Here is a 15971-nt window from a genome sequence, read left to right on the forward strand (position 1 = left end):
AGAACATTGAAGATCTCTCTTAGCACCTGTCACCTTTATAATACAGCATGCTTCACTGTTGTCACTGTGCTGTACGTGACTCCCCAGGACTGTTCCTCATCATTGCTTTGTTTGCTTTTCCCCGAAAGCAGGGGCAGCATAAAGCGGGTGGTGCTTCCAGACTTTTGAGAAAAGGCTAAGAGCTGATGACGCCCCGCTGGAGGGATTGTTCCTGTGCTGGAGAATGTGCAGTGAGGTTTGTCTTTGATGTATCAGGACCCGAGGCTAGTCTTGGATAAGAAAATTGCCACTTGGACATGAATCTCAGGCTCAGGGACCCGATGTGTTCATGAATGAAGGAGTGAAGGAAGAAGAGATGGAGGAAGGAAAAAAAAAAGAAAAGAAAGAAGAAAGAAAATAAGAGACCAAAGGACATTCTGGATAAGCCATGCATCCTTATTCTTTCCAGGCACCCATGTGTCTCTCTGCCTGCCTCCTGGCCACCAAGGACTGTCCAGCTACTTTGGGTTTTTCTGATCACCTACTACATGCCAGGCACTGTGCATTGGATTTTCCTCACCCCTGTCCTGCAGGGCAGCTTTTACTCTCCCCACTTTCCAAATGGAGAAACTGAGGCTTGGAAGGGTGAGGAAACACGTTCAAGACCACACAGTGGCCTGAAGAGCAGGACCTGAGCCTATGCAAGTGATCCAGGTTTCGTGTCTGTCTGTCTGTCTCTCTCACGCACACACTTACGGACTCAGGGTTCTTGACGAAGACCTTGGTGCTCCCCATCTGGTACTGGTCCTGTTCCATGTTGACTGCCCGCAGCAGGTGCTGGACCCCCTGACGCTCGTCCCCGCGCCACCGTGGCCATGTCTCGGGGGTCAGAATGGCATACCTGGTGGCAGGAGGTTTGGGAGGGTTTGAGCAGATGGCTCAGCTGGTGGTTACCCCGCAGGTGGCGGTTAGGGCTGGGAATGGCAGGGCACCTCACCTCTGCAGGAACTTGGCGAACTGGCGGCGATAGGCAAAGCCTGCCCTGCGTACCCTGATGTTCTCCTTCAGGCCCAGGTACTCAACCTGGTGCTTGACCCTGGAGGGAAGGCAGCCTGAGTCCCATGGTGGGGGCCTCACACCAGTCCTAGGAGGGGCGGGGTGTCTGCTGGAGGCAGCATGGGGGCTGAGGTATGGGGAGGGGAGTTCACCGCTGGTCCCAGCGAATCCGTTCCGTGGAGTGGGGGCCTGGGTTCTGGGATGAGGGGTCTGTGTTGGTTCTGTGGCCAGTCACTTCTAGAGTGGGGGCTGGGGGCTGGGGGCTGCGCTAGTCTCTGGGTCATCCTCCAGTCAGTCTCGGGCTGTCCCTCGGGTCGGTGGGGGTCTTGGTCTTTTCTAGGTGTAACCCCGAGGCTCCGAGGGACTTGGCACTGGTCCCAGAGGTCAGCCTGGGTTAATCCTGCGAGGTCATGCGACCCCAGGAGGGTTCCGGAGGAAGGGTCATTCTTGGGGATGGGCAGTGTGGATTGGTCAGGACGGTAGCCCGACCAGGCTGGGGCTCACCTGCTCTCCTCCCAGTCATGGGGCCTCTTGGTCTCGTTGGGTTTGATGCAGCGGATATAGTGGGGAGTGCACTTCTTCAGTGTGGTCACCAGGTCATTGGCTTGTTTCTGAGGCAGAGGGGAAGGCAGGGAGTGGTACACACTCAGGCCCCTCTGGCCCCTTTCCCCTCCCACCCTGGCCATAGACCCAGGAGACAGGGACACACTGTGTGTGGACAGGGACTGGCAAGCGTCTGTTGATGGAGCGCTAAGTCCTCGGGGAAAACAGGTCCCGCAGAACACCCCTGCCTATCCTTCGGAGACCAGTTCTTTGCAGGTAGGGAATCCTGTGTGTGCGCCTGAGACGTCAGCCTTGGGTTGTGCATTTTAGTCCCTCCGTGGAGACTAGAAAGGAAATTGCAGGTGTGGGGACTGGCGGGAGCAGCAGGGGACCCTGGTGTTGAGCATGGCTCTGCTGTGTGATCTGGGCCAGTGACTGCACCTCTCCGAGCCTGGTCTCTCCATCTGCCAGGCGGGACTAGTCCCACATGTGTAAAGTATCCTGTATTTGCTACCAGCTCTGACAAGTGCTCAATACATGGTTATTAAATATTATTGGGCTGCCCTAGCTGGTTTGGCTCAGTGGATAGAGTGTCAGCCTGCGGACTGAAGGGTCCTGGGTTTGATTCTGGTCAAGGGCACAGGCCTGGGTTGCGGGCTTGATCCCCAGTAGGGGGTGTGCAGGAGGCAGCCTATTAATGATTCTCTCTCATCATTGATGTTTCTATTTCTCTCTACCTCCCCCTTCCCCTCTGAAATCAATAAAAATATATCTAAAAAAACATTACTAGGCTGACACACCCATGTCCATAGCAGCACTGTTCACAATAGCTAAAAGGTAGAAACAATCCAAGTGTCCATCAACAGAGGAATGGATAAGAAAAAGCAGTGTAGCCGAAACCGGTTTGGTTCAGTGGATGGAGTGTCGGCCTGTGGACTCAAGGGTCCCGGGTTCGACTCCGGTCGGGGGCATGTGCCTTGGTTGCGGGCACATCCCTGGTGGGGGGTGTGCAGGAGGCAGCTGGTCGATGTTTCTCTCTCATTGATGTTTCTGGCTCTCTATCCCTCTCCCTTCCTCTCTGTAAAAAAAAAAAAAAATCAATAAAATATATTAAAAAAAAAAAAAGAAAAAGCAGTGTATCCACACAATGGAATACTATTCTGCTTTAAAAAGGCAGGAAATTCTGACACCTACAACATGGATGAACCTTAAGGACATTATGCTCAGTGAAATAAGCCAGTCACAAAAGGACAAATACTGTGTGATTCCACTCAGAGGAGGTCCCTAGAGGAGTCAGACCCATAGAGACAGAAGTAGATGGTGGGTGCAGGGGCTGGGGGAGGGGGGAGAGGAGTAAGTGTTTAATGGGGACAGTTTCAGTTTGGGAAGATGAGGAAGTTCTGATGATGGTGGGGGTGGTTGCACAACACTGTGAATGTACTTGATGCCACTGAACTGTATGTACACTTAATGGTTAAGATGGTCTATTTACGTTCTGTATGTTTTATCACACTTTTTAAAAAGTGGCAAATGACCAAAAGATTAAAAAAAAATGTTTAAGTGATGGTTCACTTCTGGATTTAGGGAGTTAAGGAGAGACCATTGAGGACGCTGGCCCAAGCCCCCTAACCCCAGAGCTGGGAGAAGACCCCGCTGGGCAGAGCGTGCCAGAGACAGGGGCAGAGGGCCTGGATGCCGGAGAGACGGCACGGACGTCCGCACGCCCAGCTCCTGGATGCCGGAGAGACGGCACGGACGTCCGCACGCCCAGCTCCTCCTGGCCTGCCCTGAGGCTCACCTTGATCTTGGAGCCGGCAGTGCTGGGGCGGCCCTTCTTGTCTACATCCAGCTTCTCGGGGAAGAGCATCCGGAGGAAGGCTCTGGAAAAGGAGAGAGAAGGGGCTGGAGGTGAGCTGGGCCTTGGGTTGCCATTTCCCGGAAGTGGGCTGTTTAGGTGCCCGAGGCCCAGAGGACGTGCTGAGAAGTATAGTTCTTCCTGAATGTCGGGGGTGAGATGTTGAGAGTCAGAGGGTTGGTTTTGTTTTTTTGGTTCCTTGATTATTTGCTCTGTTACTTCTTCTTCCATGACCACGCATGACTTGGTGTAGCAAGTAAAGTAGAAAAAGTTAAATGACGTAGGAAAAGATATCCCGTGCTGCAGCATCTTGGGCAGCAGGGGCAGGGCCCCTCGTAGGAACCGTTTTACACACACAGGATTGCATGTAGGAGGTAGCCCTGTCTGTGATCGTCAGAGATGGACACAATCTGAGTGTCCACCAGCAGGGGATCAGTTAAATACACTTTGGAACATCAGGCTCCCTCTCTCATCTTCTCAGCGAGATCTTCTCTGACCACAGAATGAGTGGACTGCTTAATAAATACCGAGTATCTCTCCCTCTCCCTTCCTCTCTGAAATCAATAAAAATATATAATTTTTTAAAAATGGCATATGTAGCTTGAATTCTATTAGATGTGGAATGTATTGGACAGCACTGCTCTAGAGAAGCAATTTTCTTTTTTTTAATGTAACTTAATTTATTTTTTTATATATTTTTATTGATTTCAGAGAGGAAGGAAAAAGGAGAGAGAGAATTAGAAACATCAATGAATGAGAGAGAATCATCGATCGGCTGCCTCCTGCACGCCCCGGACTGGGGATCGAACCCGCAACCCGGATATGTGCCCTTGACCGGAATCGAACCTGGGACCCTTCAGTCTGCAGACTGACGCTCTATCCACTGAGCAAAACCAACCAGGGCTAGAGCAGTGATTTTCAACTGGTGTGCTGCAAGAAATGTTAAAACATGCAATACCTGACTAGTGAGGGGCACTGATCTCTTTTCCCTTAGATTGTCAAATTAAAAAATGACAACCACTTGCCCTGGCTGGTTTGGCTCAGTGGATAAAGCATTGGCCTGCAGACTGAAGGGTCCCGTGTTCGATTCCGATCAAGGGCACATGCCCGGGTTGTGGGCTCTATCCCCAGTAGGGGGCCTGCAGGAGGCAGCCGATCAATGATTCTCTCTCATTTTTTGATGTTTCTAACTCTCTCTCTCTTCCTCTCTGAAATCAATAAAAAAAATATTTTTTAAAAATGACAACCATCAACACAGCAATAGCTGTCCAGTGTGAATGAATCAAAATTATACCTTTTTTTTTTGTCAGCATGGCAAAAAAATATATTTTTTGGGTGTGCCACAGAATTTTAGTAATCAGTTTATGTGTGCCATGAGATGGAAAGGTTGAAAAGTGGCTGCTCTAGACCAATGAATCTCAAACTCTGACTTGTACATGGGTCTGGGGTGGCGGGTGAGGCTAAGTCTTATTAATAAAATCCAGATTTTGGCTCCTGGGGTGGAGCCTGGGATTCTGTATTTGTAGCCAGCTCCGACGAGGCCCAGGTGGCTGGCAGGAACCCCTTTCAGCCCTTTCAGAACCACTGTCTGTGCTAGATTCCATTTGCCTTTTTTCCTAGTTCAATCTGTTGGCTCAATGACAGCAGCTGTGTTCTCTGACTTGAGTCTTCCATCCTTGCAAGTGCAAACGGTGCCTGGTCCACAGCAGAGCTGAACACAATTTTGAGGTATAAAAAGCCAAAGATGGTACCCGGCATGCGACTGTGGTCAGGGAGACAGGTCTACATGAGTTAGGTCAGAAGAACGCAGGGGGCGGTATGTTCTCCCTGCATGGGAGGGAAGCTGTCGGCACCAAAGCTTGAGTTTGTAGAGGGAGCGCGGGAAGGGTTACTGTTGAGTCAGAACCAGCCGCCAGAAATACTGCCCTGGCCACACAACCCCCCTGACAAAGTCTGTGGCCTGATGGAAGCTCTGGGGAACATGGGGTGGTCCCCGGGCCTCCCCCATCCCCAGGGGTCGGTTCTGCCCAGATGTCCCCACTTACTGCTCACTGGTCTGCATCAGCTCTATGAGGTCGGAGAAGAGAACATCTCGGTTCCTCTCACAAAAGCCGCTGACGTCATAGGAGACCTGGAGGGAGGTGGCGTGGGGGGCGTGAGGAGCTGAGGCCAGGGTAGTAGGGGGGCTATAGCCCAGGTGGTCATGGGGTGAGAGAATGGGGGTAGTAGCTATGGTTCAGAAGACGGGGTGGAGGCAGCAGCATGGGCCTGGGGTCTCTGGGCATCTGATGTTCAAGTTGAAATTGGAGGGTGGGAGGTGCAGTCTGGGTTAGAGGTGAGGGGAGGTGATGGTGTAGGCCAGATTTGGGGATGGGTAGGCTGCAGCCTGGGCAGAAGGTCCCTATGGTGGGGTGCTGCTCCTTAATTTAGAGTTAAAAGGTCAGAGCATCTGTGTCGTGGCCAATTGAGGGTATGGGCGGCTGGGTCAGGGGCAAGTTACAGGTGTGGCTGGAGATCCTGGGGGATTTCAGCCAGGCTCATGGGCTGCCGTCCAAGGTGAGGGCTCTCCGTGTGGTTGTGGGTATTCCCTGGCTCAGGGGACACAGGAACTCCCGCCCATTTCAGGGACTGGTGGGCTGTAGCAAGCTGACCACAGAATGGAGGCTGTCTCTGCCCAGGCTAAGGTCAGCGGGAGAGCCTGCAGTCCTGTCAGTTGGGGAGGGACAGCGTGGCCAGGGTGGGAGGCCTGTGGATTTCTATGGCCTTGGGGAGGGGCCTGCAGGGGGCCTCAAGCCCATTGTGGAGGGTGGTGGCTTGCATCGTGGGCCTGGGGTCTCCCGGTTGGGGTCAGAAGATTGTAGGCTGTGTCCTGGATCAGGGGGCTAGTGGGTCTTACAGCTTAGATTGGGGTTTGGGGGTCTGCTGCCCAATTTAGGGTCACTTGAGGGAGTTTCTGAATGTAAGGGGGAGCTGTCCTGTTAGAGGGGGGCTGTGGCCTTAATCAGGGGCCAGTGAGTTTCTGCAGTTCTGACTGAAGGCATGGTGGGGGCTCAGGCCAGTTTCTGGGGGCCAGTGAGTGGGCATCTGTGTTCCTGGTCCGTTGGTGGGGCTGGAGAAGGGGTGGGTAGCCCTGATGGGGGAACCCAGGAGCTCCTGTTAGCAGGTTGGACACCCAGGGTCTGAGGAGGTGCCGCTGGGGGCCACTGGGGCAGTGGGGTGGGGGGAGGCAGGGGGAGGCGGGTCGCACCTTGCCAGCGTAGTGGTGGATGACAAAGCCGGAACTCCAGCTGTTGAAGTGCTCGTGGGTACCCACGGCGCCCTGCAGCTTCTGCAGCAGCGTCTGGTCGGCGCCACCGCCCGTGGCGTGCATGGTGGCGCACACGTCGTCCAGGACACTCATGATGCCCGGGGGGCTCTGCGGTCATGGGGGGTGGCAGTCGCTCAGCCTCGCCCTACTCTGCCCAAATCCCACTACAGGGACCTTCACTGGGATGAGGGTGGGGGGGCCCTTCCAAATATAAGAGCAAAAGGTGGGGGGGGGCACAAATCTGTGTGTGTGGGCTGCTGTGGAAGCTCCCTGGGGTGCAGGAGGGGTGAGGGACCCCATAAGAGATCCATGCCTCTTCACCTTTCCCAGACGGGGGTGTCTGGTGGGAGACCTGTCCCTGAGCACTCTGGCCCTGGGCAGGCTGCCTGGGGGAATGTTTGTTGAGTGAATAAGTCCAAGGGGAGCAGGTGGGCAGGACGAATGGGTGAGGTGGCTGATGGGATGTGTCAGCTGTGCTCCTGGGTAAAGAGGGGCCTGCGGGGACCATTACCTCCTCCCAGCTCCCCCAGGTCTCCTAGGCTCAGCTCTGGGGCTCATGGAGACCCCGTAAAGCTGGCCTGGCTCTCACCAGCTTGTTTTCAATGAGGTCACAGACGATTTTGTTGTTGAAGTACTGGATGGGGGTCCAGCGGATGCCCTCCTGGACATACTCCTCCTGGTGGTGGCAAAGGGGGCCGGGATGGGGCTGAGCGCCTGGACAAAGCTGTGTGTACTTCTAGAATGTGTGCTCAAGGATGGGCCACCCTCTTTCTCTTCAACAAGGTGGCTGAGCAGCCTCCCCAACAGATGCAGAAATGCAGGTCTTTGTGAAGACCCTGGATGGCAAGACCATCACCTTTGACGTCTCGCCCCGCGACACCATTTAGAATCTCAAAGCGGAAATCCAAGGTAAGAAGGGCATCCTGCCTGACTAGCAGCGTCTGATTTTTGTGGCCAAAGGGCTGGAGGATGGCCGCACTCTGTCGGACTACGGTATCCGGGCAGAGTCCGCCCTGCCCTTGGTGCTTCCTCTGCAGGGCTGCATCATGGAGCCCTCCCTCCCCAGCTCCCCCAGAACTACCTCCCCCTGCGACAAGATGATCTGCGAAAGCGTTCCGCCCACCTGCACCCCTTGCTGTCAACTGCTGCAAGAAGTGGGGGCCACACCAACAACCTGCGCCCCAAGAAGGAGGTCAAACAGGGCCCCTCCACCACCTCCTTTGTGGGCAACCTCTTGCCTGAACTCTGTGGCCATTGGGCCTCAATAAAGTTTCCCTTTTGTTGAAATAAAGAAAGAAAAGAAAATGGGGCAGGTCCTCCCTCCAAATTTCCCCTACACTCTCATCCGTTAGGACTGTCTCCCATAACCAAGCCCATTGATTGCCCTTGCGTGGAGCAGGCCGGAAGTGTCAGCCCTGGCAGCCGTCAATCAGAGGCAGGAGCTGGTGGAGAAACACCCAGCTCCCTTGCCCCTTAGGGAGTGCCGAGCCTGAGGTCTGCTCTGGGAAGCTGCCTGGGGTCCAGGAGAACTGAGCCCAGTTGCCCTAGTGCCGTGGTCGGCAAACCGCGGCTCGAGAGCCACACGCGTCTCTTTGGCCCCTTGAGTGTGGCTCTTCCACAAAATACCATGGCCTGGGCGAGTCTATTTTGAAGAAGTGGCGTTAGAAGAAGTTTAAGTTTAAAAAATTTGGCTCTCCAAAGAAATTTCAATCGTTGTACTGTTGGTATTTGGCTCTGTTGACTAATGAGTTTGCCGACCACTGCCCTAGTGTCACCTGCTCATTAACACACCTCACCGGGGCTTAAAAAAAAAACCCTCTCTTGCCCTGGCCAGGGTGGCTCAGTTGGTTGGAGCGTCATCCTGTGCATTGGAAGGTTGCGGGTTTGATTCCCAGTCAGGGCACATACCTAGGTTGTGGGTTTGATCCCCGGTCTGGGCGTGTGGGAGGCTACCAATCGATGCCTCTCTCTCACATTGATGTTTCTCTCCTTTCCCCCTTCCTCCCCCTCTGAAACCAATTAAAAAAAAAAAAATCTCTCCCTGCCTCACTCCTTTCCTGGTCTTTGCCCTGAATGCTTGTGTGAGGCTCTGCTTCTGCGATGGGTAGAATGAAAACATCAGGGATTTTTGTTTGTCCTGTTCATGGTGGCCTCCCTGGTACTGTAGACAGAGCCTGGCATGCAGTAGGTGCTCAATAAATAATTGTTGAAGGAATGAACAAAGAGGTTATTCCCCAGCACTTCTCAAAGCTTTAGAGGTGGAAAACCTCTCCCGAAGGGAACCTCAAGGTGGAGCCGAGAGGGGTCAGTAGAGAGAGATGGAAATAGAGGGCTGGGGCGTCTCCTGGGTGTTCAGCGACTTTCATGGTCCTGCCTCCAGCCCGTGCCCCAGGTTCCCGGCCAGTTGGCTGCTCCTGCTCACCTGCTCGGCCTTCAGGGTGAGTTCGATAAAGATCTGCTGTAGCTTCTCATTGACAAAGTTGATGCAGAATTGCTCAAAGCCGTTTTTCTGTGAGGGAGGAAAAGAGAGCTTGCCTCAGTGGGCCGGCGCTGGACCCCCAGGGTCGCTGGGACAGGTGTGCGACTGGGAGCAGAGACCATACCTGGAAGATCTCGAAGCCGTAGATGTCAAGCACGCCGATACTGTACTCTTCCTGGGGCTTCTGCATAGCGCGGTTGATGGCCTGTGATGCGGGGAGGGACAGGAGGTAAGCGCCAGCCTGCCGCTCTCTGGTTATGCTCTTAGGCACGTCACCAATTTTCCTCCTGCCTCCCCCAGCTCTGTGCACGCCCCCATCAGTCACCCCTACGAGGAACCCAGGTGTTAGAGCATCGGGTTCCTGCCTTGGGAGCTGGCTCTGCCCCTTAAAAACTCTGCCTCTCTATTTGCTCATCTTTAAAATGGGTGAATAATAACAACTATTTTATAGGTTTTTTTCTAAGACAAATACACTGAGTGGCCAGATTATTATGATCTCTGAACACATAATAATCTGGCCACTCAGTGTATATCCTATATAATAAAAGGCTAATATGCAAATTGTCCCCTCGACCAGGAGTTCAACCAGCAAGCAGGCCAGCCAGCCGCCCATGTCCCCTCCCCCTGGCCAGGCTGGCCAGACCCCACCCATGCACGAATTCATGCACCGGGCCTCTAATATATATATATATATATATATATATATATATATATATATATATACACACACACACACACACACACACACACACACACACACTGAGTGGCCAGATTATTATGTGTTCAGAGATCATAATAATCTGGCCACTCAGCGTAAACTACCTGTAAAACAGTTACAAAAGTCAAGGGCACACACTAGGTGTTATGTAACGTTAGCTACTGCTGTCACCGTTCGTTACCTTGACACATCCATCCCTGTTGCCCCCACCAGTCCACCACTTGGTCCTCCAGACAGTCCTCCTTTTGGCTCTCGAATGCACCTACCTGTCTTTGTCACCACAGCCCCTCTCCCAGCCCAGGCCTGAGCTCCATGCCACAGCCAGAGGGAGCCCCTCAGTCTCCCAGATGGCCACCACCTGGCCCTGCTTCTGTGTCCCACGGCAGGGAATGGGTGGGGTTGGGATGGTCAGGCCTGCCTCTCCCACTCGGCCGGTCCCAGAGTGCCTCTCCCACCCCTGGACCCCCCCCACTTGCCTCCACAAGGAAGTCAAAGAGACGGGAGTACAGCCCCTTGGCTAGAGCATCGCGGGTGTAAGTTGCCTGTTCCACGTTCAGGGTCACATCGATGGACTCGCTGCGCCCACCCCAGCGGCTGTCCATCTTGCGGCTGGTCAGCTTCTCTTGTAGCCGCCCACTGTCGATGCCCAGCAGGTAGGCAGGAAAGGCCAGGACTGCCGGGCGGGGGGGAGGGGGCAGCTGGTCAGGCTCTGTCTCTTTCAATGCTTCTGTCTCTCCCGGTTTGGCCCAGTGACACTGAAATTGTCCTGATGGGTTCCCACCCCCCTGGGGGCTGAAGTAGGAGGAAGTATTCACGCACGCACGCACGCACGCACGCACGCACATGCACGCACACCGGCTCTCCACCCTTCCCAGCACCCAAACTCACGGTCCACACTCTCTACCCTGGCGTAATTCCCATCTTCACAGAAGCTGATGTTTCCCAAGTGCAAGATCCCCGCCACGAGCTGCAGGACCAGCTGCTGGACGTTGGGTGGGATCCCGATGACCTGCATGGCGCTCTGTGGGCATCACGAACACAGAGCCTGTGCCACCAATCCCGACCGCCACCCTGTCCCCTGGGTCACAGCATGGACTCCGTCAGGACCCCTGGATCCCCGTTTTACCTCTTTCACCTGCTCGCTGTGTGCCCTGGAGCAAGTCCCTACCCACCTCCGGGTCTCAGTTTCCTGACTTGTAACATCAGAGGTGCCAGGGCTGGAGTGGCCGTGGGTGCTCACCACAGTCTCACTGAAGTCGCTCCTGTCGTCCGTGCCGTCCACCTTGTAGGTGTCTGATTGGCTGAGGTAGTAGTAGTAGTCGGGGGTCATGAGCCCCAGGTTCTGCCGCTGCTCCTGGGAGGCTCCTTCCAGCAGCTGGAGGGTGAGGGATGCTCACGCACAGGACCTGCACAGGCCGTGTGGTCCCCAGGCCTCACTGCCCTCCCTCTGCCACCCCCAGGCTCCAGGTGGGGCTCCCCCTTCTTGCACCTGGTAGTAGATGTGGAAGTTCCTCTCATTTTCATTCTGCGAGACCACGCGGGATTTCTCCAGCAGGAAGTTGGAGATCTTGCCCCCATCTGGCTCCCCGCCACGGCTGAACTGAATCTCAAAGTACTTGCCCTGAGTGTGAGAGAACCATGTCAGCCCCCCGGACCCCCGCCCCGGCCTGGAGGTACAGGTGCGGGGAGGATGAGGCATGGGTCTTATTGAGCCTGGCCTCTTTCCTCCTCTTACCCATGTGGCTTCAACTTGCTTTCCTCTCCCCACCTCCCACATATGCTCTGCTTGTCTTTTCCACCAGCTCCTCTCCAGCCTTTGCTGAAGCCCCTCCTGGGCCAGGAACGCCCTTCACTCCCTCTCCGATGATTCAAGCCACCACTCAGGGCATCTGCCCTGTGCCTGGCACACGGAAGTATCACATGTACTGACCAGTTCCCAATTCCACAACACAGAGGCCTCAATGTCTCCGTGGGACGCTACTGGTCCCAATGATCCCGAATGTCTCCCACATGTTGTCCCTGAACCCAGAGCAAGGACCCCACACGACCCTTTTTTGGTCTCTGACACCACCTGGGTTCTTCTCTGGCCAGAGGTTGGAGGGCAGACAAGCTCCATTACTTGTCCTTTCTGCCACCTCCACCTGATAGCCATACAAATTACAGCATCATACTGCACAAACACCTGTAGTATATGACTTGCACTTATTCTATTGTACAATAAAAGTATCTACATATATAAAAGCCCAGCGACCAGAACGGCAGAATGACCAGAATGACCAGACGACCGGTGGCTATGACATGCACTGCAGCAGCCAACCAGCCTGATCTGGGCCTCGATCACCCCCCTCCCCCCTCCCCGCCAGCCCCACCAACTACCCATGGCCCCTCCCCCCACCGGCCTGGCCTGATGGGCCCCTATCAGGGTGGGCCGGCCAGACCCCACCCATGCACGAATTCATGCGCTGGGCCTCTAGTATAAAATAAAATATAGTTACACATTTTGAGATTTGTCCATGTTTTGTGGTGTATCAGTAATTTGAAAACAATACTGTGTGATTCCATTTAAATGAAGTTCTAGAACAGCTAAGATTGATCTATGGTGAAAAAAATCCAGGCAGTGGCTGATTCTGGAGCAGGGTGGAGTAGAAATTGACTAGAAAGGGACAAGAGGGAACTTCTGGAGCCACACGATGCTCTGTATGTTGGTAGGGATTGGCGTTGCACAGTGTATGCATTTTTCCAAATTTAGATTTATGTGTTTTGCTGCAAATTTTACTTTAAAAGAAATAAAAGAGAGCTGCACATTTATAATGGACTATACTTAATGATCTGCATGCCGCAGTGTTTGCGGGGAGAGGCATGGTGTCAGCAGCTTGCTTTATAGTGCATCAAAAAGAAAAGATGGACGGAGATACAATAAAGCAAACATAGTGAAATGTTAATGATACAGGAGATGGGCATACAGGTGTTCACTTTATTATTCTTCCTACTTTCCTGTGTACTTGAAATTTTAACAATAAAATATTGGGAAAATGCTTAAACTATAACTACATTATATATATCAGAAAATAAAAGTATAACTAATAATATTTTGGGAAATGATAATCTCATTAGTGTATGGAATTTATGAAGTCATTCCCACGTGTAAGCAGGCATTGTAATGAAATTGTTGAGGTCTATGAGATGGATTTCAATGTCATTCCCACATTGTGGATGAGAAAACAGAGGAGACTCATCTCTAAACAGTGACAGAATCAGGATCATAATCCAGACCTGTTGACCTAGTCCAGTGGTCGGCAAACCGCGGCTCGTGAGCCGACACGGTTTGCTGCTCTGTTGACTAATGAGTTTGCGAACCACTGACCTAGTCTGTCTTCCATTAGGCCTAGCATAGCTCCTGACGCAAAGAAGGAGCCTAAGGACCATTTCTTGAAAGAAGGATGAAGGAAGGAGTAAATTGGACCTGAAATGGGACTAGGAACAGACGTGGCATGGTTGTAGCCAGGGGAGCATTTAAGAATGCGACACAGACATGTCATGTTCTGTCAACGGGGGACTCTTTTCCAATGGACAATAAGCAGGTGGGGAGTGTCCCATCCAGGAGTAGAGGTATTTCCTGTGATCTTGGGAATACAGGTAGAGGTGTGTGTGTGTGTGTGTGTGTGTGTGTGTGTGTGTGTGAGTGTGGAGGGCATGGCCGCTCCAAAAGCAGGGCTGTGGACTCACAAAACGACTGGAATTGTTGTTGCGCACGGTCTTGGCGTTGCCGAAGGCCTCGAGCAGCGGGTTGGACTGCAGGATGATGTCCTTCACGTGCTGGGGGCAGAGGCAGGTGGGGGCGAGGTCAGGCTGAGGCAGGTGCGGAGGGATAACATGCCGTGGAGCGGGAGGGAGCCTGTCCCTTCTTTCTGTCTTTGCCTCACCTGGACCTTCTCGCCCCCGCCAGACACTTTGGAGATGTAGCCCATGATGTATTTGGCTGCCACCGTCTTCCCAGCTCCACTTTCTCCACTGGGGACGGGTGAGGCAAGCAATGGTCAGTGGCCAGGGGTAGGGGTAGGGGTGGGGGAGGTGCCCTTTTTAGTGCCTGATAGTCCGTCCGTCCGTCCATCCATCCATCCATCCATCCATCCATCCATCCATCCCCGACTGTGCTCAAGGGACTATTCCAGGCACTAGGGATACAATAATGAACAAGACGGATACAAATCCCTGCCCTGCTGGAGCTGACATATAGAGAGGAAAGATGGGCAGTAACAGAATGGATAAATAAAATATATCATGGGCCAGAGGTGACAAGGAAAGGAAAGCAGGCAGGGGACAGAGAGGGACAGCAAGGTTCTGTTTGGATCAGGGTTCCAAGTAAATCTCCCTCCGGTGGTGATGCTGTTTGGGCGGGGCCTGGGCAGGAGAGTCTGGGGACCCCTTTCCATACCTGATGATGACACACTGGTTTTCACAGTCGATGAGCATGTTCCGATACATGTTGTCGGTGAGGGCATAAATATGCGGGGGATTCTCGTACTGGGCCTGCCGGGGGAGGCAGGTCTCAGCCCGGGGCTAGGAGCCAGGGCCCCGGGGGACTGTGCCTCCCACCCGGCCGGCCGTGGTCTCACCGCGCCCTGGTAGAGGTCGATCTCACGGTCAGTGAAGTAGGGCATCTGCTTGAAGGGATTTACAGAGATGAGCACGGAGCCAATGTAGGTCTGTGGGGTGGTTAAGGGCCATGCAGTGTCCTGGCATACTTTGTCTCTCATGGACCCTGTCCCCTCCCCCTCCCCCTCTCCCTCCCCCTCTCCCTCCCCCAGGGCCTCCTAGGGTCCCACTCCTCAGAGGAAGAGATGGAGATTCTCAGGTGGGTCCGTGGTCTCTTAGGAAAAAACAGAGCTGGGTCCAGGATGGGAGAAATGGGGTATGTTGTAGCTGAGCTACCCCAAGACAGAGGAGAAGTGGGGGACACAGCCCCGCCCCCCAAGCAGAGCCCTGCTGTCACTCCATCTGTCCCGTGTCCTACCACCCAATGCTCTCGCTGCCCACCCCTCCCTCCATTCATTTGCTCAGACATCTGTATGTCCCTTCCGTGCTGAATTCCCTCTGCCATCCTTCCCTGCATCCAGCGACCACCATCCCACATCCCTTGCCCAGTCATCCTCCCGTTCCTGTCCCTTATTTGCCTGCCCCGCCCACGGCCCAGGGTACAAAGATGTAGTCGTCCATGAAGCGCTTTCGGAGGTTGCTCACGATGGCATCCTCGGTGATCTGAGGCAGCAGCACCATGTCGTCCACGCCGCTCTGCTTCACGTTGTGGCTCTGCCAGTGGAAGCGCTCCTTGCTGCCCTAGGGGTGGAGGCAGTGGGGTGGCTATGAGCTACGGCAAGCGGGGCATGTGGGAAGGTGGGGCTGGTGCCTCAGCGCCCCCGCCTGGCTCTCCTCGTGCCTCACCGCCTTCCCCAGCTCACACCAGGAGAGGTGGGCAAGGTCCAGTCCGGGCTCCCTGCCCCCCAGGAGGAGGCCAGGACGGATGACAACTCCTCCTTCCCACATCCCTCTCAGCCTCCCTCTCCCCCCTTCCTCAAGCCCAGTCCTGTTTTCTCTGTGGCATTTGACCCGCTCCCACCTCTTCCACCTCGAGATGGCCTTCTTCCTGCCACTCCACGCCTCTCTCGCGGTCATGCGTACCAGTCCGTTCCTCTGAGATCTTCTCAGAGCCGTGTGCTCCGCTGTGACCTCTACCCTCTGTTCCAAGCTGTGACCCTGCCCCTCAGCTCCCACAGCCTTCCTGCTGCCCGCCACCATCTTCTCCATCCTTAGTAAGTCTCCCACCTTCCCAGGCCCCCACTCTCCTTTCTCATTTCCTCCCTCAGGTTTTCCACAGTTGACACCGTCCTTAGGGCCCAAGGAGGAGACTCAGATACAGGCTTCCCTCAAAAACCCTCCTCCAAGAAGCCTTCCGGGAATGTTTTCTACGTTTAGCCTGACTGAGCTCATCAGTGCCTTAGACACTTAGACACACGGGCTCTCTCGGGCCCACTCT

The 15971-nt window shown here is 54.2% G+C and overlaps 1 protein-coding gene across 1 annotated transcript in view; it reads right to left on the minus strand.

Moving 5' to 3' along the window:
- MYO1F (myosin IF) overlaps positions 1-15971 on the minus strand; it is a 36321-nt gene that overhangs the window by 12345 nt on the left and 8005 nt on the right. Inside the window, exons 2-19 of the mRNA XM_079770149.1 lie at positions 15137-15274; positions 14554-14643; positions 14373-14467; positions 13861-13948; positions 13664-13753; positions 11427-11558; positions 11178-11312; positions 10826-10958; positions 10414-10610; positions 9344-9424; positions 9163-9249; positions 7330-7416; positions 6681-6848; positions 5479-5564; positions 3377-3458; positions 1540-1646; positions 977-1075; positions 736-880 (exon numbers count right to left, since the gene is read on the minus strand). Coding sequence (XP_079626275.1) covers positions 736-880; positions 977-1075; positions 1540-1646; positions 3377-3458; positions 5479-5564; positions 6681-6848; positions 7330-7416; positions 9163-9249; positions 9344-9424; positions 10414-10610; positions 10826-10958; positions 11178-11312; positions 11427-11558; positions 13664-13753; positions 13861-13948; positions 14373-14467; positions 14554-14643; positions 15137-15274 — 2040 coding nt within the window. The remainder of the gene's footprint in view (positions 1-735; positions 881-976; positions 1076-1539; positions 1647-3376; positions 3459-5478; positions 5565-6680; positions 6849-7329; positions 7417-9162; positions 9250-9343; positions 9425-10413; positions 10611-10825; positions 10959-11177; positions 11313-11426; positions 11559-13663; positions 13754-13860; positions 13949-14372; positions 14468-14553; positions 14644-15136; positions 15275-15971) is intronic.

The sequence above is a fragment of the Cnephaeus nilssonii genome, assembly GCF_951640355.1.
Source record: "Cnephaeus nilssonii genome assembly, chromosome: 5".
Lineage (NCBI taxonomy): Eukaryota > Metazoa > Chordata > Mammalia > Chiroptera > Vespertilionidae > Cnephaeus > Cnephaeus nilssonii.